The sequence below is a fragment of the Saccopteryx bilineata genome, chromosome 6, assembly GCF_036850765.1.
Source record: "Saccopteryx bilineata isolate mSacBil1 chromosome 6, mSacBil1_pri_phased_curated, whole genome shotgun sequence".
Classification (NCBI taxonomy): domain Eukaryota; kingdom Metazoa; phylum Chordata; class Mammalia; order Chiroptera; family Emballonuridae; genus Saccopteryx; species Saccopteryx bilineata.
Genome location: NC_089495.1, coordinates 140,355,503 through 140,374,614, shown reverse-complemented (window position 1 = coordinate 140,374,614; position 19,112 = coordinate 140,355,503). Strand labels below are relative to the sequence as shown.

General features: G+C 50.8%; 1 protein-coding gene across 4 annotated transcripts in view; it reads right to left on the bottom strand.

Moving 5' to 3' along the window:
- LPIN1 (lipin 1) overlaps nucleotides 1–19,112 on the bottom strand; it is a 126,347-nt gene that overhangs the window by 24,919 nt on the left and 82,316 nt on the right. For 3 of the 4 annotated variants that reach the window (XM_066234024.1, XM_066234026.1, XM_066234027.1), the window contains 9 exons: nucleotides 18,256–18,378; nucleotides 16,702–16,806; nucleotides 12,103–12,232; nucleotides 10,632–10,935; nucleotides 9,544–9,637; nucleotides 8,691–8,878; nucleotides 7,248–7,341; nucleotides 6,215–6,284; nucleotides 2,966–3,058 (listed from right to left, as the gene is read on the bottom strand). In XM_066234024.1, coding sequence (XP_066090121.1) covers nucleotides 2,966–3,058; nucleotides 6,215–6,284; nucleotides 7,248–7,341; nucleotides 8,691–8,878; nucleotides 9,544–9,637; nucleotides 10,632–10,935; nucleotides 12,103–12,232; nucleotides 16,702–16,806; nucleotides 18,256–18,378 — 1,201 coding nt within the window. The remainder of the gene's footprint in view (nucleotides 1–2,965; nucleotides 3,059–6,214; nucleotides 6,285–7,247; nucleotides 7,342–8,690; nucleotides 8,879–9,543; nucleotides 9,638–10,631; nucleotides 10,936–12,102; nucleotides 12,233–16,701; nucleotides 16,807–18,255; nucleotides 18,379–19,112) is intronic. The other variant, XM_066234025.1, reaches the window with a different exon arrangement.

The window sequence follows — 19,112 nt, the reverse complement described above, 5'->3', positions numbered from 1 at the left end:
GAGAGTCAGGTGTGCGGCAAAGAGAAGCCCTGACAACAGCGGGGGACCACGGGGGGCCCCTGAGCCAGGGCAGGGCCTGAACGCCTATCCTAACAGCACCCCCGGGAGGGCAGGTCGCGGTTACCCCTCTGCTACACATTTAAGCCAAGAAGTATCTCTGACAGAAACGAGCTCGTTTTCCACAAGTGTGCATAGCACAACACCAAACTTCATAATTCGTGTAGCTTTACACAGATGCTTCGTCGAGGGCTGCCTGGCTACCCGAGGGCTCTCAAAATGTTTTCTTCTAACTGCTGGTAGATAGTATGCCTGAAATCATTCTCACACCGTATTCTGCTTGGAAAAATGTGGACTCGTGCTCTTTCTCAACACGGCACGCTTTCATAGCAAACGCGCCTCTGGCGTACAGAAAAGCGCCCTGGGACTCCGAGGGACCTGGGCCCGCCCTGCTTCTCTCGCTTAGATGCGGGGCAAGTGACGAAACCGCTCAGAGCCCTGTCTTCCCCCTGTGACACTGTGACACGGGGTGCGAAGCTCCACCGCCTGACGCTGCTGTGAGGGCCACCGAGAGGCTGCACGGACACACAGAGCCCGGCCCCTGGCGGCCCAGGGGTGGGGAGGACAGCGCGCGCCCTGTGGACCACGGGAAGTCGACTATCAGAAGCCAGACAGAAGTGTCCAAGGACAGAGGATCGCCAATTAAATCTCACTATTTGTGGTCACTTACTCAGGATGTCGAGTCATGTTTTTAATGTTAATTAAAAAAAGCGATATAAAAAATATATAACAACAGGGCAACCACTGTGACATACGATGAGTCCTAAGTATTTTTAAATATGCTTTATCTTTTTATAAATGCACAATTAATGTGATAAAATGCCCGGTAGTTTTTTATCTATTGAGACAGGTACCTTAGCTACCACTATTAGTAATTCTTTGTGAAACTAATCCAAAGTACACATCTATCTGAAATAAATATACTTTTTTTAGAAATATTTTATTTTATAACTATTCTTTATTTCATGTTAGTGTTCCCCTCAATCCAAACTGGTAAGAAATTGGATACTCTACAATAAATAGGTCTTTGCAGTAGCCTTCTGCCTAAGTTCTAGAACATTCTGCTCCATAATAAGGGAACTAGAAAGGCCCTTTAAGCTTAAGTCTCCTAAAATAGAGTGTATGTTCATTCTAACTTGTTTAAACCCCTTAAAAATAATGCAACAACCAGTAAAGCACAGGCATGCTGACAGAATGTGTCGAAGGACAATGTTATCTTAGAAAGATCCTTCCAGCAACTCTTTCCCGTTGTGATTAGGAATAAATGAATCGAGCTTGCTGGGTTTCCTTTACTATATAACAACCAACTAGACTGTTGTCGCTGGGGTTTCTTCATATCGCATTCCAAATGTAATCAGCACTCCCTCAACGAGTATTTGCCAAATCCTGGCTCTGAGTCCAATGTGGACACCGGGGTACCTGGGACCAAAGCCACACATGGTCTTGGCCTTCATGAAGTTTGAGGTCTAGAGGGATGTCACTCAAATAATCACACGAATATATGTATGATCACAACCCTGAAAAATGTGTGAAGAAAAAGTTCGCAGGCAGAGCTCAGAGCAGAGAACAGCAGACCCACCTCATCTGCCAACAGAGGGCCAGCTGAGATGCTGGTTAAGTGAAGAGGAATGGACAATAGGTGGAGAAAAGGCCATATGCAAAGGTCCTGGGGTAGAACGTATTTCCAGCCAGTGAAGCTAAAGCACAGAGGGCAGAAGAGAATGGCAAAAGACGAGGCTACAGAGGGAGGAGGGGATTGGGGACCCAAGTCCTGTGACCATGTTAAGAATATTGGTCTTGATTTTAACAACCCAGGGAACCCACTAAAGGGTTTTAAGCAGGGAATAACACAAATTGGACCAGCATCCTAAACGAAACAATGTGATGACGGTACAGAGAATGAAGAGAGGACACACAAACAGCTCACTTGGAAGTGTTGCTGGGAGACAGCGTAGTAGCCTAGACGGGTGGGAGTGAAGGGGAGAGAGAAAGAGCTGAGAACTACTCAGGGTGGTAACCTGATCGGACCCGGGACGGACAGAATGGGAGGGGGGAGCAAGAAGGAAGTGTCCAGCCTGCGGGTGGGCAATGGCACCATTTTCTGACTGTGGTCCAATGAAGGAACTCACAAGAAAGGCATGAGTTCGATATCAGAAGTGACAAGCTGGAGGCACCTTGGGGCAATCACCAGGAGATGGCTACCTAGCTGGCTGGCCGCCTGGTAAATGGACAGAGACTACAAAAGAATGTCTGGTCCGGAAATAAATAAGACCGGGGTCATCACCCAGGTGGGGGTGAGGATGCCGAAGGAAGAGTAGGCAGTCAAAGCAGAGAGAAGACCCAGATGACCCTCGGGAACCACTGCTGGGGGCCAAACCAGGAGCAAGGCCGGGTGGACTCAGAGGCATGGAAGCGAGAGATGTCTTGAGAAACGGGTTGGGAGGTGGGCAAAGATCCGAAACAGCTGTAGGCACTTAGAGAAACAGAACCCAGAGCCTTGCGTATTCAGACACACCATTGAAGTGAAGTGACTGATGAGAATTAGCCTACAGCTTAAGTATAGCTCATTGAAGTTAACCTCACAAGCAAAAGGAAAATATCTAATTTCAGTTTGAAGCCCTTCTTTTCACAGAGGAAGTAATTCTCCAGGGGAAGAGAGACTTGGCCACGGCCTTGGAGCAAGAAGGGAACAAAGCGAGGAGCCAAGCCCAGCCCTCTGCTCACTTCCGGCCCTGCCCCCCCCCCCACACACACACACACACTCTGGGATGCCCTCCTTCCCTTCCTCAGGCGGGGCGGGATTGTGGCATGTGCTCACTTCTCTGACATCACAGCTTGAGGATCTCCACTGCACGAGCCCAGAAGGCACTAGGCTAAGCATAAGCCCTCCCTTGTTTCCCGTGCTTACCTCCTTGATTGTGGTATTCCTTCCCCGCCATGAAAACCACCATCTTCCTCCCTTTCTGGGCATCTTATCCCTCATGATAGATTCCACAGTGGCCTGTTTTAAACGGATGGTAACATAAATAATGGAACCAAAAAAACATCAACTTAGCACATTCAAACCAAAAGATGCACACATGCAAATTAAAGTTAAGATTTAAAACAAAAAATAAATAAATAATCAATAAAAAAACACAACATACAATTTGTGAATTAAAAATTTTCGAGAAGCAAAACCTAATGGCGTCCAAAATTACACTGAGGTAACTTAAACATGAAGACTTAAGAAGAAGTTAAAAGAATCAACAAACAAAAAAATGTAACACAACAACAACAAAAGAAAAAGAAAGCGTTGTGATTAGTAAGACCAGAAGTTCTCAAATTAAAGTGGCTTACTGGTTACAATAGTGTTATTCTCAATATGATAATTATAAAATAAAAAATGAAATGATTAATATGGGGTACAAGGTAAAATGCGCAAGATATTTTTAATAAATGTAAATTTCTAAATTTTGACAAACTGAACATTTAATAGGTGCATTTAAAATAACAAGTGTTAAAAAAATTCAGATTCTTGTCCTAAATAAATAGAAGTTTGATGGGAGAAGAGTCAATATCAACTAATAATTTCCTCTAAGTGCTTCGAAAGAACAAAATAACTAATTTGAGGCTAACTCCAGTCCCAAGGTCAAAGCTATCTAATGTCCCTTCCTTGGCTTACGGAACTAGCAGATAGCTGATTCATCAGCAAGTAACGAAAGAGAACGATCTAGTCTTTCAACCAAACATGTTGCAGTTAAGTGGAAAGATAAAGAATTCACACTGCCTAAAGTGTGCTTCTTTTTCATCATTTAAAACATCCTTCCCTGCTACAAAGGAAAACCTGAATACACTAAAATGCATAAAATGCAAACTATACAGGCCACCTTCACGAAACAGGACAATTCACAAAGATGTCAATTACCCTCTGCTTCCTAATTCATCCATAAGTGTATAAAACCCCAATCAAAAAATTTTTTTTAACCTAACAGGATTCTTGTCAGACCTAGACAAACTGATTCTAAAGTTCACCGGAAACACAAATGAACAAAAATAGAAACTTCTAAGAAGAGTAATACGAAGGAACAAGCCCTACTCAATATTAAAGTCAATTTAAAATGACAGTGATTTTTAAAATGCAGTTGGTGGATGAGTAAACATATTAATGGAGCAAAGGACAATGTTCAGGAAACAAATCTAAATTCACAGAGAAACGTAACAGATCATTAGCTGCCCGTCAGGGGAAAGAGTTATCTGATGAAAGGTCCTGGGATAATGGGCAATCCCAGTTCATCACCTCCCTGGGGGTGTCACCCCCTTCCTGACTTTCTTGCCGACACATCCAAAACTCTGTTCAAGAATCAGGCTGCAATATGTTCCGGGGAGGCAGCCTTAACTCCGGAAAATGAACCAAAACTGCTCTACACTGTCCATTGTTGTTCCCCTGCTTTGCCAGCAAGGGGCTGGGAGGTGATCGTGTGACCAAGCCGTGGCCAATGGGATGTGAGGATTCTGCCTCTATCTTTCCTATTTCCAGATGTGAGGTGGGAACCAGTCATCCTGTGATCAAGAAAGGCTAACCAAGAAGATCACAGAGAAGCCAACCCAAACTCGCCCAGCCTGGAACCACCGGCCCCCAAGAAGATTCTTATTAGGACAATAATAAACGGTTGGTACTTAAGCCCCTTGTAGTCACTGTTTCCGGCAACCAGAGCACCCTAATCTAATAACCACTAGGGGGAAAAATGATTTGGTTCCTTGTACCTCACCCATTACTCTCAAAATAAAATCAAGATGGATGAAAGATTTAAGAAAGTACCAAAATAAAGCCTAACCTGTGGTGGCGCAGTGGATGAAACACAGACCTGGCATGCTGAGATCAACAGTTCGAAACCCTGGGCTTGCTCAGTCAAGGCACATATGGGAAGCAACTACTGTGAGTAGATATTTCCCGCTCCTCCCCTCACCCCCTTTCTCCTTCTCTCTCTCTCTCTCTCTCTCTTGCTCTCTTCTCTTCTCTTTCTAAAATCAATCAATAAAAACCTTTTAAGTACTAGAAGAAGAGATGAGTCCCATTATCACAAGTTTTGGAAGTGGGGAAACTGGGCATTCCAAGTGTGATACAGAACCCAACAGCTGGAAAAGGGTGACAAATTCTGCACGTAGAAGTAATTCTGTATCCGACAAGCACCATAAAGAGGTGAAGAATTACTGACACACTTGTAAAAAGATTTAGGCTGTGCGGCACAGAGACCAATTGCTTTCCATTTAGAAGCCACGTGTTTCCTTTCCTGGAACCTGAACCCTTCAACAACCTGTCCATTGCACCGTCTTCTCTCTCACGCAGTGTGAGAGCTGAAACTTGTAATAGAAAAATTTGTCCCAGGCCATGTATACCGTGAGGACTCTGGCAAGAGAAGACAAAAACCACCCAGAAAAGCATGCCCTCCACCCAGTGCACAAAGAATACCCTCAGATAAAGTACCACCAAGGATGAGGTCACAACCACCAAATCACACTCACACACACACGCACGTGCGCCAGGAAGGAGCAAGCATACACCCCTCAAAGTCAGATTAGACCTTCAGAACCAGAGGTATCAGAATAGTCTGACAGACAACATCTAAGGCAGCACAAAGTACTCGCTCAGTGTGCACAGGGTGCCAGCGGAAAAGACCGTGTGGCCTAGTAGGAAGATAGGAGGAAGACACAGCATTGGAGAAATGAACACTGCCAGGCCGTGTCTGTGACTCATGGGGACAGGGTAGGATGGCAGGGCACCGGCTGCTGTGGGGCACCCGTTCTCCCGTGCCCAGCACGGGCCCTTCCCTCTCCAATCAGGCCTGAGGCTGCTGCCTGGCTGAGCCAGCACTGAGCCCTGGGGTGTGGAGTGCTGCCTCCCCACACCGTCCCCTTGTCAACCCCGGGCGCTGATATCCAGGCATCCGTCTGCTCTGCCCCACCCCTGTCCCTAGCACAACAGGTGTTGGGAAAGGCACCCTGGAGGTTTGCCTTGATAAGAAGAGGGGAAGGAACCCCTGACGTTTACACTCATGGACTTCTAAAGAACACAGTGCCATTAGCTGTGAGATTTATTTTAAATGAAATGTAAACTCCGCCCACCCAGATTAGCCCGGCCATCACTTTTAGTCCTCTTTCTCATGTTAAAGCTCACCTTTGGCAGAGGTTTCTGGAAAGCCTGCATTGCCAGGAGCAGAGGGGCCGCTGTTGTCCAGTTATAATATCTAACAGGAACAATGAAATAAACGTCAAAAGACCAAGGCACGGACTGAAAATCTAATGTCATGAGAAGTGGTCGTGGAAAGATCTAGAATTCCAGCTAGGTCCGTGAAGAGCCCCAAACTGTTGCCAATGCTGCCAGCCCTCTCCCTTATGCCCCCCACTCCCAGTGGCCACACAGAGGGGACAAGCAGCTGTCAGGTGGCAGTACGGTCAAGCAGAGGTGGTGGGAGACCCTGCAGCCCAAGGCCCGCTGTATCTCAAGTCACCAACGTGCTGGTGGCGTTTTTTCACCTTGCTCCAAGGGCGCGAGGTGCCCTAACTTAACATGTCCACATCTATGACTTCCTCTTAGGAGGAAAGTTTGCATACAGTCTACAAAACACCTGCAGGTCCCTTGAGCTCAAACAGGGAAGCTTTCAAGGGGTGGACAAACAGTCTGCTCTTACCCCTGGGGCTATTCGGGCCTAAGTCCCACTGGCCTGTGACTTTCAATGTTCCACTGTAAAATCCAGTACAGACAAAAATTAAAATCCCCACGCTCAATGATTACCTCAACCCACCAACTACAGAACTACAGTTATTGCCAATAGCGAATTGGCAATAAGACATTTTCACAAAGACTTACAGTGGTACCTTGAGAATTTAATTCGTTCTGTAACCAAGCTCGTAAGTTAGTCAACTCGTATATCAAACTGCCAATACTGGACCTGTACGTCAACGCACCAACTAGCAGCAGCTTCCCGAATCACAACTCGTATCTCAGAATTTTGCTCAGATCTCGAACAAAGTACAGACCGAGTCGCAGCTCATATCTTAAAACATTCGTATGTTGGTCTGTTTGTATCTCAAGGTACCACTGTACATAGAAAGTACAAATGTATAAAATAATATCTAAAGTTTATCGACTAGGCGTCTATATTTGAAACACCATTCCACAGCTGAAGTGACTGTCAGCAGAAACTCACTTGTTCCCGATCTTCACCACAAGGTTGGGGTCATCGATGAGGCCAGGGTTGTCCACAAACTGCTGATATGACACGGCTTGCTCCAAAAATGCGTCTGGGAAAGCCATCATGGGGGAAAGGGAAAAAAATAAGGAAACTTTGGTTCCAAAAATGGGCCTCTTTTCACTGGCTCAGGCTCACAGGTAGGATTTCTAAGCGTTTCCACGTTCCAGCTGTGCGGCAGCTCCAGTGTTGTGAAGGGAACCCGGCTTGCTTGAGGCCGCGTCTGTGCAGATGGAGGCAGCGTGGAGGCAGCGTGGGCGGACTGAGGATGCGGGGAAACGCCCCCTTCAACGGGGCAGAGATGTGGAAAACAGTCTGCCTACACATCTGAAGAAGCAGGTGACTGGTAAGCAAGTCTCGGATACCAGGTGACCTGGGTTTTAGTCACAGTTGCTGTTGTGACCTTGGGCAAGTGACTGATCTCCCCAAGCCTCAGTTCCCTCATCTGTCACGTGGGCTTACTCCCTTGGGGGTTGCGGATGGATGGTGTCATGAATGGAAGGCACAGTGTCCTGCCTAAAACAAGCGCTCACTCAGTGTTAGAGGGTGGAGCTCCGACCACCGTCGCCTGCAGAAAGTGCAGAGAACCGCAGGAGACATGGCCGCTGACCCAGCCCCACCACGTTCAGAGCTGGGGGGAGGGCCCCAGGGTCAAGAGGTGACCTTGTTTCAGCTCATCAGCAGGGTGACTGATTAGGGGGTTCAGGTGCCAGAATAAGCCCCAGTCTTTGCGTGAGAAGCAATCCACAAAGCCGTGGAAGGACCTCAGAATGGGGGGGACGGGGTGTGGAAAAGCAACACCCAGGTCTCCTCAGGGACCTGGCAGTTGGAAATGGCTGCTCCACAGACTGGGGGTCTTGGGCCACCCCACCATGTAACCACCACGAGACACTGGAGATCACCTTATAAATATGACAGATGCTATGAATTCACTCACCCCAAGCCAAACCCAAGAACACTCCTCAGATCCAGCTGGGATGTGTCCCTGGGCTTGCTCAGAGGTCCCTCCCTCCTCCGGGACCCACAGGATTTCTGCACACACACACTCCCCCCCCCCCCAGTGCACTAAGCTGCCACGACACTGCTGCTCCCACCAGCTGTGGCCCCCACGCCTCTGCAGGATTGGCACGGGGCAGGGAGACACACACCAGGCTCAGCAAACACACCGACAGTGAGTGACCCCAACGGCCTTGCTGTTGCCTGAAGTCCGGTGTCACCAGAACCCCCAGGTCAGCCAAGTGCAAGCCAGCAGCTCGGGAGTTACCTGGGCTGTGTCCATCCCAGACCAGTGAAAGCAGCTTGGGACATGAAGCCCAGAGCCCGAAGCTTCTGGACATTCTGACCAGCTGCCACAAGGGGGCACTCTCGGCTAGAAGACAGCTCACAGGCCCAGGGCAGTACCTTTGGTTATCTCCCTGTTGTCCCCGAGGCCACCGCAGAGGGAGATGGCGATAGATGGCAGGTCCCTAAGGCCGTCCGAGGTGCTCTCCACACCACTGTCAGCGCCAGAGCTGCCCACCGACTGCGGGGACTGGTTGGCTGACCGGGCCCCATTGTCAGCATGTTTGGGGAGCCCAGAGGGGTCTCCGCTGGAAGGAGGAAGAGGGGAAGCTGTCCTGAGGATGTGACATCTCAGACCTCAAATGACTCGCAATCTGCTGCCCCTCAGACTAACAAGTGACTTCGTCCCAGGACAGGTTCTTCATTAAAGCACCATGACAAAGACACGTTAAACGGGTGTCCTTAGGAGAGAACACAGTAATTTCTGGCCCACACACCTTGTAGCCCCTCCTGAGCCAGGTGAAGAGACAAAGACAGAACCACCCTCCCCAGAGGCCAGGGTCCAAGCTTCTGCCTCCGAGGAGCGAGCTTCCCCGCAGATCACGGGGAACTAAAGATGGGCCCTGGGCCACGAGGGACCCTCTCCTGGGGAGAGAGGGGGCCACGCAGAAGCCCACTTTCTGCCGCTGATTTGGGTTGCGAGCCCCTGGCCACTGCAGCATAATCCAGTGTCACGGGGGCCAGCCTCAGGCCTGTGCCCCGTTCAGAAGACAGAACGCCGGCCGCATAGAGACACACACATACGCTCCCGTCTACAGAGAGCATCCACTGTCTCTACTGGTTGCTTTGTCCCATAAACTGGGAGCCTCCCACTGCCTTTTCCCACCTTCCGATCTCATAGAAGGAAAGGGTGAGCTTCTGCCTCACTGTTCAGATTACCGAAAATGACACGAGGAATAAAGAGAAATTTTACTTTTTGGGAAAATACAGGGCAGCCACTTCAGGATCCATATCTGTGAGGTCATCCAGGTAGACGCCGTCGGCGCCGAGGTGTCTGCTTCGTTTGTCTGCAAGGGCAAAGGGCCGAGTCAGCACGGCTCCTCCGGAAACAGCCCCCGGACGTCCGAGGGTCTCCGGGCAGCACACGAAAGCACAGTGCGCACATGCGCGCGCACGTGTCCACGCTGGCCCCAAGACCACGGTCAGAGGTCAGTATCTCAGCATCGACGCAAGGGCGGGCGCCCAGGTCTGCACACGGCACCATCACTGCCGACCACGTGGCCTTGACCAAGTTACATAACCGCTGAGCCTCAGGCCCCATCTGTGCAGAGCACCCACTACATTGAAGTGACTACCATTATTATTATTATCATCATCATTATTATTACTAAACGATAAAACTTTCACCGAACACTTCCTTAACAACACAGTGGAGCACAGCACCCTAAACGGCGCATTGACCACAGACTTCCTGCTCACTTCGGGCAGAGAATTATGTCACTACCAGTTCATGCAAAACGAGAACACTGCACACAGCTGAGTGGCTCCCAGATTAGGTCAGACAGCATCATGCTGACGCGGCCAGGTGTGCGTTCCACGAGGGTTTCCGAGCTGGAGCACCTACTGTGTGCCCAGTGCTATGAAAGCAGCGAGGAAACGGGAACCAGACCAGGAGTGGAGAGCTCAGAGCACTTAGGTTCTGGCAGGGAACGGCACAAAGGAAATGAACGACCGCCTGAAATGTGGTTAGCAGAAATCAAACAGGGTGTGCACTAGAGAGAAACCAGGCACGAGGGGAGGGGGCCCCGAGGAGCCGAATGGCCCAGAGGGAGCCAAAAAGGGCGTAATCTCTCTGGGCCCCAGCATCCCAAACTGTAAGTGAGCAGGTCTCTCTCTACAGGACCCCCAAGACCTCCTTTCAGTCTCATTTCCTGCGACTACATTCTCATAATTAACGTATTCAGCAGAAGGGCCCAGGTTGAACATAGACTTCGGAAGAGAGGGCTGTCACGCGCAGAGCACCGTGTCTGCACGACGCCGGGAAGCTCCGGTCCATCGCACCTTTCCTCCTAGACGGCGAGTCCATCTTGCCTGCCGAGGTGGACAGCACTTTGGGCTCCTCGGTGGCAGGCAGGGCGGGGGCCACGGCACCCAGGGCCTCGACGTCGTCCTCACTCACGAGCTGCAAGTCTGTCTGATGGTTGCGCTGCTGGAACGGGGGCGGCATGGAAGGCGCCCCGGCCAGGGTCGGCGACTGGTCACTGAACACGTCGGCAGGTTCACTGTGAATGGCCTGAAAGTGCGTTTTCTCACAGAGTTTCCTGCTGCTCAGCGGGCTGGAGTCTTTAATCTTGTGCGGAGAGGACTGGACCCGAGGGGTGGGGCGAGACAGAGAGAGGGAGGAATCAGAGCACAGACAGACAGACAGGCCAAGTTCACCAAAGACCCCCCCCCCCCATTAGCCCATTCAGGACCGGCCGCACTGTCCACGCTTAGCAGGAGATAGCCTCAGGAGTCACCTGGGGACCTCCGTCCCCGCCAAAGCAAAGGAACTTTGCTATAAACCATCTAGGAGGAAGCGGGTGAGACCAGGAACCCAACTGCCCATCGGAGCAGGGGAAGTAGTCACACAGTGGGGGCTGCAGTGCTGGGAATGAGCAAGTTGTGACATGTAAAGTCAAACATGATGCGAAACTAATCTCTGTCACTCAAGTCAAAATCATCTCCATCCCTATGGGGGGTCGGCTGGAGCAGCAGCTGCAGAGGTGGGGGCCCCTAGCGGTCCCACCTGCTTCTTGGTCTGAATGCGAGGCACAGGGTAATGTTCACAGAGGGAAAATTTACTGACCTATGCACCTACATAGGTGTGTGTATATTTCATCCCCAAAATGTGGGTGGACAAGTGAAGATTTGGAGGCTGGTTCACATTTAGTTACTGGGAAATTAGCATTTCTAATTCTATCTCCCCAAGGAGTGGGGTGAATCTGAACAAAACCCAACACGCAATCTGTGCATCAGAAAGGGAGCGGGCGTTCAGCCCCATGTCCAGGGTCACGGTGCCTGGCTCAGAGGAGAGCGGCGCAGCGTGGCGGCCGGCCTGGGGTGGGCACCGCTTCCGGAGGCGACCGGGTCGCGGGTTCAGGCCATGGATCTGCGGGGATGGCAGGCTGGGTCCGTGCCGCAGCACAAATGCAGAGAGGCCAGAATCCTCCCCGAACACTCAGTATGGCCTAGAGAGGGCGTGAGCCCGCCACTCCAGACTCAAGAGACCTCCTCTCCAAAGAGCTGCCTGCCTGCCTCTCCACCGGGATGCCTGCAGCCTGCACTCCCCCACCCGCCCACTCACGACCCGTACCACAGACGCTCACTGGGGTGCGGGATGCCATGGCACCTTCCAAGGGCCTTATGGTCATTTGAAGAAGGAGGCACGTATGAAATACAATGATATAGCTCAAGGTTCTTAGAGCACAACTCTCTCAGAAGGAAGCACGGCCCCTTCCTGGCGCGTGGCAGGGGCCGGTGGGACACTCACTTTGGCCGCCTGCGGTAGCTCTCCCCACAGCCAGAGCATCTCAGGGTTACTCTTCTGCGCCGTCCTGTCTGCGGGCTTACTGACCAACTCGGAATCACTCTTAGGCGTCGACGGTCGGGAGCCTGAAGGGCTTAAGGAAACACAAATCCGTGATTAAAGTGGGAAGAGAAACCTGTTTTTTAATGTGTTTGGCCCAGAATTCTATGGTCCAAGAGCCCAGATAATGGCACTCAGGCCACCATCTCCTAATGACAGCAATTTTCAACCTTCTTCATCTCATGGCACACATAAACGAATTACTAAAATTCTGTGGCACACATAAAATATATTTTTTTTTTGTCCAAGCTGACAAAAAATAGGTGTAATTTTGATTTGTTCATACCAGACAATTATTGTTGTGTTGGCTGTTGTCATTCTTTTATTTGACAATCTAAGGGAAAAGAGGTTTGTGCCCTACTAAATAAATAGTCGGGTATTACACATTTTAAATATTCTTGCAGCACACGGGTTGAAAATCGCTGCCTTGTGAACATGGCTTCGTAATCTGTCCCTTCTGTGGCTGCCAGCGGTCCAGAGAACACCCGTCCAGGTGGAAGGTAACCCAACATGGGTAACCCTATCCCGACCTGCTACCAAATTCCAAAAAGATATGAGAAGTAGCATTAAAAAGGGGAAATAGGGAAAGAGAGAGAGAAAGACAAAGAGAGACAGAAAAAGAGAGCTCATCTTCACAAGCAGCCAACCACCCTTGCCTCGCCCTGTGCGCACCTCCCCTGCAGCCACTCACCCTTGCCTTGCCCTGTGCGCACCTCCCCTGCAGCCATCCATCCTTGCCTCTCCCTGCACACCTCCCCTGCAGCCACTCACCCTTGCCTCGCCCTGTGCGCACTTCCCCTGCAGCCACCCACCCTTGCCTCGCCCTGCGCACCTCCCCTGCAGCCACCCACCCTTGCCTCGCCCTGTGCGCACCTCCCCTGCAGCCACCCACCCTTACCTCGCCCTGTGCGCACCTCCCCTGCAGCCACCCACCCTTGCCTCGCCCTGTGCGCACCTCCCCTGCAGCCACCCACCCTTGCCTCGCCCTGCGCACCTCCCCTGCAGCCACCCACCCTTGCCTCGCCCTGTGTGCACCTCCCCTGCAGCCACCCACCCTTGCCTCGCCCTGCGCACCTCCCCTGCAGCCACCCACCCTTGCCTCGCCCTGTGCGCACCTCCCCTGCAGCCACCCACCCTTGCCTCGCCCTGTGCGCACCTCCCCTGCAGCCACCCACCCTTGCCTCGCCCTGTGCGCACCTCCCCTGCAGCCACCCACCCTTGCCTCGCCCTGTGCGCACCTCCCCTGCAGCCACCCACCCTTGCCTCGCCCTGTGCGCACCTCCCCTGCAGCCACCCACCCTTGCCTCGCCCTGTGCGCACCTCCCCTGCAGCCACCCACCCTTGCCTCGCCCTGTGCGCACCTCCCCTGCAGCCACCCACCCTTGCCTCGCCCTGTGCGCACCTCCCCTGCAGCCACCCACCCTTACCTCGCCCTGTGCGCACCTCCCCTGCAGCCACCCACCCTTGCCTCGCCCTGCGCACCTCCCCTGCAGCCACCCACCCTTGCCTCGCCCTGTGTGCACCTCCCCTGCAGCCACCCACCCTTGCCTCGCCCTGCGCACCTCCCCTGCAGCCACTCACCCTTGCCTCGCCCTGTGCGCACATCCCCTGCAGCCATCCACCCTTGCCTCGCCCTGTGCACCTCCCCTGCAGCCACCCACCCTTGCCTCGCCCTGTGCGCACCTCCCCTGCAGCCACCCACCCTTGCCTCGCCCTGTGCGCACCTCCCCTGCAGCCACCCACCCTTGCCTCGCCCTGTGCGCACCTCCCCTGCAGCCACCCACCCTTGCCTCGCCCTGTGCGCACCTCCCCTGCAGCCACCCACCCTTGCCTCGCCCTGTACGCACCTCCCCTGCAGCCACCCACCCTTGCCTCGCCCTGTGCACACCTCCCCTGCAGCCATCCATCCTTGCCTCGCCCTGCGCACCTCTCCTGCAGCCCCAATGTCCAGTCACGTCTCTCAACAGGTGCCAAAAGGCCGGCCATCTCTAACCTGCACCCACTCCAGTCTGTATTAAAGTACAGAATAGGACCCGCACCGACTTTGAAAACAGGGAAGTTGCATGATGGGCCAACTTGACCACAAACGCCAGATGCCACAAGCTCGCTAATGTGGCAGGAGCCTCCTGTTGGGGTGGGCACCGCTCACCAGGAACACTTCACAGGCTTCTGCTCGCTAAGGCTCCCTCTGTAACCACATATCACAATGCCTAATTCACAGGCCAGCTTCTACATGGTTGGGACTTGTGTTCTCATCTCTGTGTCTTCTCCGTTTTTACTCCTGAGACCCGAACAGTCTTAACTTCTGTTCAGCCAGGTCACCGGCCAAGAGCAATCAACTGATCTACAAAATTCTCACAGCATTCTAAACATACAGATGGGGGGAAAATATCCCCCTTTTATTATTTCTTGTCCTTATTCTCCTGCAGCATGTCCTCTAGAGTTAAGTTGGCAGTTTTCAAATAAAGCGAGAAATAAAGCTGCCACAATTTTCCCTTGCACTGTCTTCCACAGACCTTAGCCTCTCAGGCCCCTCTCCCTGACGTGTGTGGTCCCTGTGTCCAGGTTAAATTCAGCCTTTCCGTCAGGACAAGGAGAACTCATGGATGATTCATAACTTGCATCCAATCGGGACCCTTAATGGCTAAATGGATCCTGGATCGCATTACTCAAGCAAGGAACCCATGAGCAGGAATGCTGGGACCTCCCCCTGTCTGAGAAGTAAAGTGGTGTGTCCCCTAGTTCTGTCATCATGCTTTCCTCCAAAGGGTCTCCAAAGGGACACTGCAGTGTCCTCAATGATACCTCAATGTTCGGTATCAGTGAAACGTGAACAGGGAGTATCGTGGCCTCCAGGAGGGGTCTTTGTACCTACCCCTGTAACCTGGGTCTCCTCCTCCTCCAGGGTCATCACGGGAGATGACCCTCCCCTCAGCGGAGCTGCACCCAAACCTCAGACCGCTTGTTTAAAAACCTCCCACCATTACACTCATCACACCAGCCATAACTTGCTACAAATTCTGTAACATGAATGGCCTCACCCACTGTCAGTAAATGAAGTAAAGCCTTTTAGTCTGAGCTTGCTCTAAAGTGGGAGGCGGGGAGGAGGGTCCAGCAAACTTTCTCTGTAAAATTACGGCCAGAATGCAAACATTTCAGGCTTTACGGGCTATACCCTCTTTGTCGCAGCAACTCAGTTCTGCCGCCATGGCGCAAAATCATCCATGGACAGGATGCAGAGAAACTGGCGATCCCCGCCAGCCTTTCGGGAGGCCGACAGCACCCGGTTTTGCCCACGGGCTGCGTGCAGTCTGCCGGGCTCTGCACTAGGAGAATGTGAGGGCTGAGTGTCCCGGGACCATCCACACTCTGACCCAGCCCCAGCAGACAGAGCCCTTTCAGACCACAGCGGCCCTTCTTGCCAGCACCTGTACACAGCACCCGAGCGCTCCAACTGCTTGCTGCAGGCACTCCGACCGACTCATGGTGAACTGGGGCAAAGACTCCCGATGCTGGATGTGACTTATGAGAAAGGCAATTCCAAAGTTTTCCACGATCAAGTATTAGTCCTCAAAGCCGGGGCCACTCCAGAAAGCTGACAAGGTCATGGACTGATTTCCTTAACGAAGGCATCTATCAGCCAGACAGCGGTTTTCAGTATTTCTGCTGGTTCCCAATTAGGCAAACCAGTTATAACCGCTCACGAGTCAGCTTACCGCATTTTAAAATGGCCTTTCTTCTGTACATGTCACCTCTGAAAGAAGCACACCCTGAGATTTGGTTCTTCAAGCAAAAAGACAAACAGTTTCCCATCTAGAAATTAATCATAGCTTCATTTGCTAAAGTTTTAAGCAAACCCCGCAAGTCCACAGAGAAAGACAGGCAGTCAGAGTGTGGGCGACCGGAGGGGAGAAGGCAGAAATCTGAGACCACGGCACCAAATGAGAAGACACACCTATGACCCTGGACCTCAGGTCTATCCTACCCTAGCCTCCAAAACTCTATTCTAGAAATGCTATAAAAACACCAAATTCCATTATTCAGGAAGCCTAGTAAGCTATGTGAATATTTACAATCACTTCTATCACACTAAAATGATGTCTTAAAAAAAAATCTTGTAAACTTGCTAAACAACCCTAGACACAAACAAAAGATCATATTCCCAATTTTTATTTCACTATTCTATTTTCAAAGCCCTCCACAGAATTAGAAAGAACTATATGCTCAACCATAATTCCCAGACAGTCAAATGCAGGATATGAAAAGGAATCCAGCAATCTACCAATGCCTAAAATGAGACAAAAATAAGAATCCATATGCATTTTCATCGTAAGTAATTTGGTTAGTTAGTAAGACAGATTTGTAAAAGTTAGATCAAATTTTCTGCTTCGTAGAATGTATATGCATTTTCTGCATAAGTAATTTTGGTTAATGGTGAAACAGACTTGTGTTAGATGAACGTGTCGTTACTGAAAACACCCGGGGGGGGAAGTGGCCCACTACCTTTCCGGAGCGTGGAGGGACGACTGTGGAGGGCAAGAACTAGAAAGCCCTCCCTCGGCTGCGCCTGCCAGCTGGTGGGGGGTCCTGGTGCAGTCTATCGGGCTACTGCATGCCACGTGATCCACATTAAGAGGGAAAAAAGGGTCACAGGTCAATTAAATGGAATGAAATTTCATATAAGTCAGAGGACCACTCTCAGTGATCACACAGCGACTTCAAAGAGTTAGCATTAAGATATTTTCAAACACCGACTACTCAAAATGACTATTACTGGGCCAATGGCATGTATCCTCAAAGTTAGTTTCATCAGTTTCTTTTTACTTTTCAAAGATAGCTACCAGAAAATTCTACTTTACAGACATATGTTAGCATGATGTTTCTGGTGGACAGGGCTGGTCTTCAGACAGACGGACCTCAGGGAGGGGGCTCTGCGGGCCCCACACCCACCCTGGTTCCCTGGCTGACTAGTAGTCATTGTCACAGTCCTGGCTGGAAACCAGGCACGTGACCTGTCCATGTCCACTCAGTGTGCCATATCGTTAAGGAGGTCACTCTGGTCGAAGTGGGCCGAGACTGGCACTAGCCAGAGATGGGCTGTGGGCAGGAAGCCAGATCAGCATGTGCCAGCGCTCATGGGAGCTCCTGCCATCCATGTGAAACCAGAGCTACATCCGACACCCTAAGAATAAGAGTGACCCAGGACGCCATTCACTGTCGCTCACATTACCATTTCTCAACCACTCTCTCGCCACCTCCACACCTCAACATTCTTTCCCCAACAGCCCTCCCTCTACCATGACACTTGAATGCCATGGACAGACTGAGTGTTTACATGTGCTGGCTCAGTTAAGGCCACAGACCAGCATAATAGCCAAGATTATTTTTGCCACCCAAGAATCAGTTTTCGTCCAGAAGGGGTGCTATCATTCCCACTGAGAATGCGTGATTTAGATCGGCCCCTCCCCTGTTCTAGAAACTACCCAGCAGAGCTCACACATGCTCACAGGTTCCACTGGCTTAAGTCTCAGGAGTCTCAGCCTGGCGATCAGCACAGGGCAGCTCTGGCTCTCCGGTCTATACCCGAGGTCAAGGCCAACTTGGGAGTTCATTTCAGGGAAATAAATATCCTTGAATTCAGCAGAACAGATTAAACTCAGGGAGGAGCCACCATTCTAACAGCCCCAATGACCTCAGTGGCCCCTGAAGCAACCTCAATGTTGGAATCTCACTTTAGAGATAAGAATCAGAAAGGTGGTTGCCTCCTTGGCAATCAGCATAACGAAACAAAATGTAACAAGCAGCTCTCTTTTCTGAGTTACCTCGAGGAGCTCAGAGCTCCCTCTGCAGCTCAGCTCTGACATTAGCCGTTGATGACCTGCTCATGGTGTTTCTAATCCTCTTCTGCACCTCCTACTCCAAACTAACTTCATTTTTTACTTATGTTTCTATTCTATTACACATGCTTCCTAGAACTGCCTTCAGAGCCTCCAGACCAGGACAGCTGAACACACACACACACACACACACACACACACACACACACCAGCTGCTCACCTGGTGTTAGGCGACCACTCTCGATCAGAGTTAGGGTAGGATGCTGACTGAGGATAAGTCACGACCAGAGAAAGGTCCTCCTTAGGGTCGTCTTCTTGGAATGGAGGTGTATCATTAGGAGTCCTGGTTAAAAAAAAAAAAAAATGAAAGTCAAAGATTTCCAAGGACAGATTGGTAACAAAGACAAGTTTCCATTTTCTCATGATGAGAGCCACTCAGCTGTAGTCCAGGCAGCAGAGTGGAAAAGCTGAGATACAGACACATACAAATGTGCCTTGTGTAAACCTGCTTTGGCTGAACTATAAACATAATGTTACTTTGTTCAAGTATTGGGACATGTACACGCACACGACCACGCCGCCTGCTGTTTATACCCTAATACCTTACCTGGTCACCTTTCTTTCTTTTTTAAATCTTATTTAGAAAATTCAATTTAAAAAAAAAGAAAATTCAATTTAATGGGGTGACATTGATCAATAAGAATCCATAGGTTTCAGGTGAACGTTTCTATGGCATTTGAACTGTGGATTACATTGTAGACCCATCGCCCAATGTCCAATCATTTTCTGTCACCGTATATTTGTCCCTCTTGACTTCTTCCCCCCTCCTCCCCAGTCACCTTTCAAATGTCATCTCACAAAAGCCTGAGAGGCAGATCGGGCCTCACACTGGACGCCGGGGTTATAAAGCTCTTGCCACGCACAGTGGGGGAAGGGGTGAGGGCCGCTGAATAACTACGTAAATGACCACACACAGTGTTTCATTGAGCAGTATAAATAAATGATATAGTCTGAGCGTGTCTTATCATTACAAAATGATTGCAAATCTACCGCGATGCAGATGAAACACTCCGCCAT